At 37.0% G+C, this 11,914-nt stretch overlaps 1 protein-coding gene across 13 annotated transcripts in view; it reads left to right on the top strand.

The window, feature by feature from the left end:
* LOC101741393 (uncharacterized protein CG43867) overlaps positions 1-11,914 on the top strand; it is a 369,159-nt gene that overhangs the window by 238,711 nt on the left and 118,534 nt on the right. The window contains exon 1 of one of the 13 annotated variants that reach the window (XM_038017289.2): positions 1,419-1,603. The exons of the other annotated variants lie outside the window; for them this stretch is intronic. Within the exon in view, the coding sequence (XP_037873217.1) occupies positions 1,514-1,603 (90 nt within the window). The 5' untranslated portion in view covers positions 1,419-1,513. Of the gene's footprint in view, positions 1-1,418; positions 1,604-11,914 lie in introns of those variants that run through there. 13 annotated transcript variants of the gene reach the window in all.

Raw genomic sequence — 11,914 nt, 5'->3', positions numbered from 1 at the left:
ACTTAAAACAAACAAAAGGAATCCGTCCGGCGGGGGACACATCAAAGGAAATACATAATTGTTATTTTTATTTATTTCCGAGCATTTTCATATTTATCTACCTTTTAAACCTTCTCTGGACTTCCACAAATAATTCAAATCGGTCCAGCCGTTCTCGAGTTTTAGCGAGACTAACGAACAGCAATTCATTATATATATATATATATATATATATATATATATATATATATATATATATATATATATAGAAGATTACAAAATCGTGTTTTCGTTAATGGAACTAAAATTGATAGTTGGTTGATTGAAAATTCTTTATTGCACAAAAGCAAACGCAAAACAGAGGCAAACGCCATGCAGGCATTATCTTCCAGTTAATCCTCGTTGATGAAGTGAAAGATTCAAGAAGTGCGTAGCTGTGATAAAGTTAATACATGGCGATAATTTAAAGAATTGTAGTAGACATGAGTTAGGAAAGGTCCTTTATATATTTGTGGAAAGGTTTTAAGGCTCTTCGTCCTAATGTTAGAAATCTAACTTTGTATTCGCTTAATAAGCTGTATTTTTGTTTTCGAATACGCGAGATGATATTGTAGTATCTTTTGTTCATTCTTTCGTGCCGAACATTTCTTACCGAGCAAATCGTCTCGTCATATCTGAGTATAGTAATTTGCTTATAAACCGCTGCCTTTGCGACTGTTACCCGGGTTAGATTCGACTATGTAAAAACGCGCGATTCCTCACGAAGCGATCTTGATATAACTTAAGATCGAGTTATTCGGTATTTTCTGTGTGAGCTATTATTGTAATATTTGTGTTTTTGTGACGTAAGGCAAGATTGGGTCGGTCAACAAAGTTTTTTTTTTCTCTAGAGAATATTGTGGCCGGTTTTGTGAATTACTTATTTGATACGAAGCGTATTGTGGTATGCTTGAGGCTTGAGTTTAGTATTGTTGGATTAACAGATCAGAAATGCAAATATCGCCATTTTACTATAAAACCTTTTTAATACGCTTTTATTAGCTTCAGACGTATGTATGTTTGTAACGGAATCTTTGAACATGATTTTGACCCCCTTTAAAACGTCGGATTAACTCAAAATTTGGTATACTTATTAAGGACCGATGAGAATACAATACTAAAAAAAAAATTAAAAAGAAAAAAATTGAAATTAAAAATAAATAATCGTTTTAAAAACTAACAAAATACGCTTTTATAGAAAATCCAACTAAAAAATAGAAAATAAATTTTAATAAATTTGAATTAAAAATAGTGTAAGAAAAAATGATTTGATTGTAAAAAACTATTATTTATTTTTAGAATACGAGCAAATTCTAGTCATCCTTAAGCAATGTAGTCCATAATATAGTATGTGTAATGTACCTTGATAATTTGATGAAGTGATTAACGTAAATAATAAAAACATAAAGTGAGTGACAGTTAAAAAATTGCGGACCGCGTTAGTGTCGTTTCACATGTTGCGGTCTTGGCGAACGAGGTGGGGTGCGGCTCACCTATGACGAACAACAATAACGGAGTGAATGGAAGAGCGGGCGGCGAGCCCGCCTCCGCCGACATGGATTCGCTCGAGGAAATGCTTCGCAAGGTAATGTACTTTTCGTCTTAAAACTTTTTCGTCGGTGTGTTGCATGTCGCGTGACGGTCGGCCGCGGAGTAGGGATAAAGTGAAAAGCGCTCGTCAGAGCAGCCAAGACCAATATGGCGGCGCCTATAGTTCGCAGCAGCAGACCGTGTAGTGTATAGACTATTACTCATTTGTGCTAGTGCTCCACGCTATTTTGTTTGTTTTTGTCAGTGTTTAATGTAAATGTTGTTTGTCAGAGTTCAATGTCTATAATGTGAAAAAAGTTTCACTTTTACCGTGGCTTCATAAAACCACACAATCCTTTATTACATTTAATTTATATTCGTCACTAGCTGACCCGGCGGACTTCGTAGTGCCTCAATCGATAAATTAAAGACCTAAACTTTTGTATAAAATAAACTTAAAACAAACAAAAGGAATCCGTCCGGCGGGGGACACATCAAAGGAAATACATAATTGTTATTTTTATTTATTTCCGAGCATTTTCATATTTATCTACCTTTTAAACCTTCTCTGGACTTCCACAAATAATTCAAATCGGTCCAGCCGTTCTCGAGTTTTAGCGAGACTAACGAACAGCAATTCATTTATATATATATATATATATATATATATATATATATATATATATATATATATATATAGAAGATTACAAAATCGTGTTTTCGTTAATGGAACTAAAATTGATAGTTGGTTGATTGAAAATTCTTTATTGCACAAAAGCAAACGCAAAACAGAGGCAAACGCCATGCAGGCATTATCTTCCAGTTAATCCTCGTTGATGAAGTGAAAGATTCAAGAAGTGCGTAGCTGTGATAAAGTTAATACATGGCGATAATTTAAAGAATTGTAGTAGACATGAGTGAAAATAAACACTAGGTTATAATTACATTACCAAAATAAATACAAAGATATATAAATATACATACATACATACATACATAGATATACCTACATACTCTTTTTTTTATTCTTAGATTGGTGGACGAGCCCACAGCCCACCTGGTGTTAATTGGTTACTGGAGCCCATAGACATCTACAACGTAAAATACATAGATAATAAATACATATCAAATAAAATAAATCACAACATACTAAAAAACAATCAAGCAATCTGTGTTTTGAAAAAGAGATCATATACTTTCGCTTTCAAAATATCAACTGAATTTGCTTCACGAAAACTCGGGGGAAGGCTATTTCAAAGACAGGTTGCTGAGACCTGAGTAAAGGAATTTGAGTATAAGGCTGTTTTCAGACTACGCTATACTTATAGTCCCATATAGTATAGCATAGTGAGTAAGCCGTATACTAAGCTAATAATATATAGAACAGTACAGTGTGAACGTGTCCATAACAATGTATGGCGCGCGATATTGTTGTGTTATGAGCTATATACTATATGCTATTGTATAATATTATGGCGTATCCTGAAAGTAGCTTTACGCACAATAGTAACATAACTAATATGAACTAACACACAATATTTTCAATATTAGCGTGACAATAAAAAATAAGGGGCTCGATACAGAATATAATAAACTAGCTGTGACCCGCGCCTTCACTCGCAGAATGTCAATGTATTTGTCTGGTGGCAATGAGATGTTTTTCCTGGATAAGATATAGTCTATGTAACTCTCCTGACCTAATATTGTCACTTTAAAAAAATATGTCAATCCGTTGCTTGGTTTCGACGTTAAATAAGGACAAACAAACACATTTATAATAATAGCGTACCTATGAAAAGCAATAAATATTTTAAATTGCAATAATTCGATAAAAAGACAAATTCATTTTCAACCGACTTCCAATAAAAAGAATTGTTGGAATTAGAATTTTATATTCTTGAACTATCGCAATAAAAGTTGAATATCACGAAATTTTACCAACATGAAACGGCTCAGCAAAAATTCGGCACCAAAAAAATCTCCACAGTACCAATGCCTTATAACATAGTTTGAAATTTCCGACTAATTTTGATTCAAAGCAAACATCACACAAACTTGGCTCGCGTGATGGGAAACATTGTACGATGTAATCCTACCGGGTACCGTTGATATTGTATTTTAAAAGGTAATTTTAGGAACGCACATCCGACGCGAACTAAATTACATGCCCAAATGAATACTCTACTTTAGATATAAGTCTAATATTTTTTTCGTACAATGAACTTTAAAAAAAAATTAAGCATATTTGACACGCCAACAGTACTTTTTACAGAGCGCGCCCTTATTATTATTAACCGACTTCAAAATAGCTGGAAGTTATCATTTTTTTTATTTATTGTTTAAGCAACCCATATAAATGGGTGGACGAACTCACAGCTTGCCTGGTGTTAAGTGGTTACTGGAGCCCATAGACATCTATAACGTAAATGCGCCACCCACCTTGAGATACAAGTTCTAAGGTCTCAAGTATAGTTGCAACGGCTGCCCAACCCTTCAAACCGAAACGCATTACTGCTTCACGGCAGAAATGGGCAGGTTGGTGGTACCTATACAACGTTCATATACAAACGCGATTTTGAAAGTCGCTCTTTTGTTAACAGGAAAAAAGTATATTTTTTTTTTGTCAATAACTAACATCCGTATTGTTATTGTAGTATGGATCAAATTCTCAATCGACGTTGTTCGGATTGAACAACAACACGACTGGTCGCCTCTGGCGTCTGTCGTCACTCATGCCCGCGCAATATGTTTCAATTTTCTCTGAACACAGCGTTTTTCATTTCAACGCTCTTTGTTATGCGCTGTCGTGGAAATTTCATTGTTATCTCGAAATGCATTCATTTTTCATCTTTTCAATATTACAAAATTAAGAACGGTACTTAAAAATAAAGATGTGTGGTGTCGTGGGACCTTATTATGAAAATATTAATTTTAAGTTCTATTCGAGGTATAAATAAAATAATTATTCGGGTATACATATTTTACTATGATTTTTTTATTGATAAAAATAAAATCTACTTTACAAAGTTATCAACTTTATTTTATTCACAATGATTTATAAAAATATATAATAATAATATACAACGAAACAGCTATTTATATATGAATAATAATAATAATCGTTATCACGTAGACTATACATTAGACACTGTATAGCCATCATACTAAGACTATACATAAATAATAAAAATCTTACGTTACGTACGTTTTTACCAGTTAGGGTACTGTTACACACTATTCTATAAAGCAGCTTTGCCCTAATCAGCTCGTTTACGAGTTCACTGTGTTTTTCCATTAGAGTCATCATTTTAGTTTTCTTGTTAAATCAAATCGTATGGAAAACCAGTTAGAATCTGGAAACCGTCGCGAGCATACATTTAAAACATACAAAAGTTTGAAAAGTCAACGATAGTATTGTAAATTGTGAAGTCTAATAAAAGACAGTTTAGTTGTGAAAAGTGTTTTTTGTTTTTTAAAAAGAAGGTTAAGAAAGGCCGTGTAACAGTGGACCGCGACGAGGAAGACACAGCGGAACACACGCTGGCGCGTTGCTCTGGATTTGACGAGCAACGCGCCGCCCTCGTCGCGGTCATAGGAGAGGACCTCTCGCTGCCGCGCGTCGTGGCTACGATGCTCGGCAGCGACGCGTCCTGGAAGGCGATGCTCGACTTCTGCGAGTCCACCATATCGCAGAAGGAGGCGGTGGAGCGAGAGAGGGAGAGCTCTTCCCTTTCCGCACCGATCCGTCGCCGTCGAGCCGGGGGCCGGAGGCGGGAATACGCCCGTACGTCCCGGCCCCTGTAGGTGGCGGCCTCCCCCCGGTGAAGGTCAAGGGGCGACCTGAGGGGGTGAGGCCGCGCGGCGCGCTACCAGCACTCTAGCGCGCTGCCGTGGAATAGAGCGACCGGTCGACGGTGTATCGCGTCCCGACCCGGCAGGCTGTTTCTGGTCCAGCGGGATATTCCGGGATCCAGCGGCACCGTCTGGGCGGCCCGACGGGCTGCCGTACCGAGACGGCCGACGTTTCAGAGCCTTCGATTCGCCTCGAAGGCTCCGTCGGCTGGGCGTCCTTGGGGTGAGCCGCGCCGTCTGGTGGTAGTGTTGACCGCGGTAGCCCCCCTACCTCATCCGGGTTCTGACCTCGGAGGGGATCGGACGTCGGGTGTAAGAGTGCAGGGGAGTCGTTTAGTGGGTGGGTCCTAAAATCCTTGGGCCCGCGGTCTGCTCACAACACCATGCAGATCGTTGAGTCTCACATACCCCGCGCGCCCCTTTTGCGCGGGGACCTCGTAGGAGGTTCGGCCCTCTACCCGAAAAAAAAAAAAAAAAAAAAAAAAAAAGGCCGTGTAACAGTACCCCTCCGCATCATCCCATAAGGAACTTCGTTCCAAAAAATGCCTCAGAATAATTGATTAACGTCGCCAAGCCGCTTTGTTTCGCCGGTGAATAAGGTTTGCAAAGGACAACTCTGGCTTAAACTACATCCATAGATGTATTACAATTATGAAGTAAAAACTAGGGATCTGTTTTACATAAAAAAAAATGTGAGCCGTCACGGGACGCCTGGCAGATGTGAAACATCGACATTATTTTGTAAAAGTAATATGCAGAAAAGAACAGATTGTGATAGGAACTAAATATGTCATAATGATAAAATAAAATATTACGAAAAAATAATTTGTTTTCAAGTAAAACACAGGTTATGTGTACTGTAGTAAACAACACTGTATACACTACGGAGTATACACTATAGGTATCCGAGCTCAGTGTAGCGAGAGAGATGGCTTAACGCCGGATCGAGTGGGAGAGAATCGCACAGTCGATTGCGCATGGCGACGCGTCGCCACGGCATGCGTCGCCACGCCAGAAATCGGTTTTACGTGCGGCTATAGATGTTTCACATAAAAAAATACAAACATCATTACATTTTTACGTTTAACAATTCAGAGATTAAACAAAAACGTTCATAAATTGAAAGGAAAAACGTTGAAAACACAAGGTACCTGATCAAACAGAAAATATACAAAGCGCTCTCGTCCCCTAAAAAATTCTTTAATGATTATTTTATTAACAAAATTTTTGTACCTCTTTTCTGGCGGAAAAAAAACCTCGTAAAAAAGTCATTAAAAATTTAAAAACGCGCTTAATGTATACCGGAGAATGTGGACAAAGTGTGGTAAGAGTTAAAACGGTGGAAAATAACATAGAAGGGTCTCATCTAGATGCAATGTGGTTTTTACTGGTGGTAGAACCTCTTGTGAGTCCGCACGGGTAGATACCACCGCCCTGCCTATTTCTGCCGTGAAGCAGTAATGCGTTTCGGCTTGAAGCGCGGGGCAGCCGTTGTAACTATAGAGACCTTAAAACTTATATCTCAAGGTGGGTGGCGCATTTACGTTGTAGATATCAATGGGCTCCAGTAACCACTTAACATCAAGTGGGCTGTGAGCTCGTCCACCCATCTAAGCAATAAAAAAACCTGTTCAAGGTTTCCTCTAATTGTTCGAGTTCCGTGAAACCGAACTAATATATGCACGAAAAACATTATAGTTAATTATCGTGGCGGTAATTGTTTGATGCTCAAGTATTTGTTTTATTTTCAATGTTTACTGAATCCGATTTACGTTCGTATCAAATTTAATTGGAGGATTATTTTTGTACTCGACGTAACTGAGGAAATATTTGTGTTGGTTGTGCCAATTAAACAGTCAGTTTAATTGGATTCAATGTTTTACTAATTAATACGTTTGGACCTAAAATGAAAATTAAATATATTGTTAGCGAAGATTATGTAATCTAAATATTTCAGAACGGATTTCAACATATAGTACCAGAAGAAATACAAAACTGATGTATTGAATTTTAACTGAAAGTCACCATTATTAAAGGAGCACTATCTATCAATTTAGTATTACTTATATGTATTTATTTTATGTATTTCATTATATATATACGTGTATGTATATGTTTACGTTATTTATGTGTGTATGTATATATATGTAGTCTGATATATTATGTATTAGTGTTTTATTTTTTTATTTATATTATTATTATTGTTATTGTTTAGATTGTAAATTGTAAATTGATTTGATTGTATTCTTCTACCCACTCATTTAAAGCTTTCCTTCGTTAAGAACGGTTAGCTGGTAGAAAACTCAATTGTTGAGTTAAGCTCGCCATTTTTTATATCTTATCGCAATTACTGTAATCTTAACTGTGTGTACAATAAAGAATACAGACATTATTATTATCATATATGTTTTTTATTATAAATGAACTCAAAATAATGAAAGACATATGTATGGTCATGTTCACGTTGTAGATACGATTTTTTTTAATCTATAATAGATAGATGCTGGAATCGTTTTGATATCGGAATCTGTAAACAGCTTGCGGATCCCGAGTCATAAAAGCGTTGACCTCGCGCTTCATATCATTGCGATTTGTTGTACATTGCGTGCTCTACAAAAAATGTAACGTTATTCTAAATCAAGATTTTAATCATAGATATACATATATGTATATACTTACATGTATGCATACATATACGTATATACATTTTAATTTCAAATATTGAAAAAAAAAGTTAGCAGTGACTTGGCTCTGCCCTTGGCATTGCTGACGTCCACGAGCGATGGTAACCGCTTACCATCAGGTGGGCCGTATGCTCGCCTGCCTGCAAAGGCAATAAAGAAGAAAAAAAGATGTGTGGTGTCGTAGAACACCGGATAGGAGCGAAGTTCCTTATTATAAAAATATTAATTTTAAGTTCTATTCGAGGTATAAAGAAAATAAAACTGGAGGTTTCGCAACAACCCGCGGTCATTCGGTAACGTGCGAACTTATTGTGGTACACTTCATTCACGGTTGTTTGCATAAGAGTTATTGTATTGCGCAAACGAATGCTCTAAGATCGTGGTCAATGAATGATAAAAAAATATGTTATTTTTTGTACGTTATAACAAAGTTAAGTCGTACACTGTGTGCGTTACTAATAAAAATCTTACGTTACGGACGTTTTTTCCCGGTTAGGGTACCCTCCGCATCGTCCCATAAGGAACTTCGTTCCCAAAAAAAACGCGGATTTTTCGTGTGAATATCACGAGAATTACCAGCTTCTTCAATTTCACAATAAATTTTACCTTTATACTGTATGTGTACCTACTAATTTAGTTGATTAAATCTCTTTTACGTCCTCGACTGCGTATAGCCGTCGTTAAGGCCAAACAGCATTTGTATTAAAGTTCGACCACAGCACCCCCAGGAGTTGCCCGCTTTATTATTTATTACCCCCATAATAAGTTCTGTTGTTCGCGTTTTATTTGTTTCCTCAACTCGTTACGAAGATTACGTTGAAATTTCTTGATGTCGCTTGTTTTATTTATTGAGAAAGCAGACGGGCGCCGAAGGCCTGTTTCATTAAATGTAATAAATATGCGCGATCGTTGAAACAATATTCAAATGTCGACGAATAAAACTTTAGTCGTCCGTGACTGGAGGGAACTGTAAACTATTTGAAACATTGGAAAAAAAGGAAATGAAAATAACAAACTGAGATTGAGACCGGGGCTGAGAGACTAAACGATTTTGGGGTTATGAAGTTCCTTATGGGACGATGCGGTGTGGTACCCTAATCGGGAAAAAACGTCCGTCACGTAAGATTTTTATTAGTAATGCACACAGTGTACGACTTAACTTTGTAATAACGTAAAAAAATAACATATATTTTTTATCAATAAAAAAATCATAATAAAAAATGTATACCCGAATAACTATTTTCTTTATACCTCGAATAGAACTTAAAATTAATATTTTTATAATTAGTAACTTCGTTACTATCCGGTGTCCCACGACACCACACATTTTTTTTCTTCTTCGTCGCTTTCTTTGTTACTGAAGGTCGTGTCCCTGAAACTTGACCGTGGCCTGTCTTGTGACCTGTTTCCACCTCGTCCAGTCCTCAGCTTCTCGAATGGCGGTTGCGACTGGCAGCCCAGTTAGGGTGGTTATTTGATCACACCAACGGCCGCGAGGTCTCTTTCCTTCTACTTTTATGGTGTTTTAAATCTATACTAATATTATAAAGCTGAAGAGTTTGTTTGTTTGAACGCGCTAATCTCAGGAACTACTGGTCCGATTTGAAAAATTATTTCAGTGTTAGATAGCCCATTTATCGAGGAAGGCTTAGGCATATAACATTACGCTAAGACTAATACAAGCGGAGCACCAATAACGAATGTTTCAAAATAGGGGTTTAAATAGCTCCTTAACATTCTATAATTCAAAAATATTCTCACTTTCTACGTAAATGAAGTGGGGGGGGTAAAATTTAGCATTATGCCAAAGTAACTATTCCACGCGGACCCAGTCACGAACAAAAGCTAGTCTTAAATATGTTTGTTACAAAAGTGAATAACGTTATCGTTTCTGTCGCATATATAATCCACAGTATCATACGGTCTTCTGTAACAGCTTAATATCAGGTGGGCCGAGGACTTGTCCGCCAAACTAGACTAACAAACTATACCTACATAAGTTTATGTGTACACTATAATTGGGCAATCAAGAATATCGACACAAATTTTAATACTATTAAAGCTCAAGCATTGCGGATGTAACAACAAAGCATTAATTATCCAGTTTAAAATAAACAATTTTCATAAAAATAACAACAACTACCGCACTTAAGCTTAAAGCACTCGTTTTGCTCGGAACAACAGTAAAATACTCGGTTTTAATTGTCTACGAACTTTTCCACCGAGCTGTATCGTTTTGTTGACGTTGATTTAAACTCGGAAATTCAGCGCTTAATGCATTCAGATACAGGGTTCGGTTTTAATTATTTTAGAAGATGCCGCTATCCACCTTAACACGAAATCAAATACAATGACAGCTTGTCTGAAGAAACAGACACGATGGTGGCACTTGTATACACGAGCTCACATTATGATTTAACGGTAGGCAGCGGCTTGGCTCTGCCTTTGGAAGTGCTGAAGTCCATGGGCGACGGTAACCACTCATCATCAGGTGGGCCGTATGCTCATCTGCCTAAAGGGGAAATAAAAAAAAAATTGCGATGACTCATGTTTATCGACAACGTCAGAAGATAAAAGCACCCCTATGGACTCTCTTTAGACTGAAGAAGACATAGCACATAGCATCAAGGAAGAGGTACACGGATACACAGATACACGGCGATAGGTAGGCCAGAGTTTGTACTTAAAATCTTAATGTAAATCCACCCTTTTCGTTACATCTCTCCAACTATTTCCATGATTAGTAATGTCATTTCTTATTTATCGTTAAATTTACCATCAAATATCAATAATAGCTACTGAATTCCTCAAAAAGATCAACCAAAGCGTTTTCATTTGGTAGTGCATTTAAACTACGTCCGCTTGCGCTAAACTGGGCCACGTTTCCGGCTCCAACAAAGATAAATGCCCTCAGAGCTAACAAGAGCTAAAAGCTAATAAATCAATAGTTGCTCCGAAATGTGCCGGTCATTATCGTGGGGCCGGATTAAACGCGCGGATATTCACACCCAAATGTAACTAAATAGCTTCAATATTATATACTACGTCATTTAAATACGATAAACAAAATGATCTATTGCCACATGTACTTTTTTAACATTGATACAAAATAGGTTATAAATGCTGCTTGAACCAAATGTGAATTTACGTGAAAATCTTAATAATGCAACAAACCACAATGTTTAAAATAATAAAAGCATAGTTTACACTTAGTCATAAATCGACTCAGGTTAGATTCTTTTTATAATGTCACTCGCGTTTGTAAATAGATCATCCCCAAAATAGAAAACAAACAAAAATAGCATTAATATAAATAAATATCATACTTACTAATTTGGCCACAAAAGCATTTAAATTTAGAAAAATGCATAATTTCTAAATAGCATTGTAGGAAGGCTCGTTGTTTCTTTAGTCCAATCTAATGTTTATACCATTAGCCAAATTAGATTTGACTGGTGGTATTGATGTTATAGTGCTTATTATGGAGTAGCCAACATCAGTTAATAAGCGCGAGTATGTATGCCGAGTAGTAGAAAATACCTATACTTTTCTTGACACTGTTTAAATCACATTCGGCAAAAAAAAAAAAAAATTATTGCCTAGATGTGTGGACGAGCTCACACCTGGTGTTAAGTGGTTACTGGAGCCCATAGACGTCTACAACGTAAATGCGCCACCCATCTTGAGATATAAGTTCTAAGATCTCACGTATAGTTACAACGGCTGCCTCACCCTTCACACCGAAACGCATTACTGCTTTACGGCAGAAATAGGCAGGGCAGTGGTACCTACCCGCGAGGACTCACAAGAGGTCCTACCACCAGTAAAAA

This window comes from Bombyx mori, chromosome 18 (genome assembly GCF_030269925.1).
Source record: "Bombyx mori chromosome 18, ASM3026992v2".
Classification (NCBI taxonomy): domain Eukaryota; kingdom Metazoa; phylum Arthropoda; class Insecta; order Lepidoptera; family Bombycidae; genus Bombyx; species Bombyx mori.
This window is presented reverse-complemented; position numbering and strand designations above follow the sequence as displayed.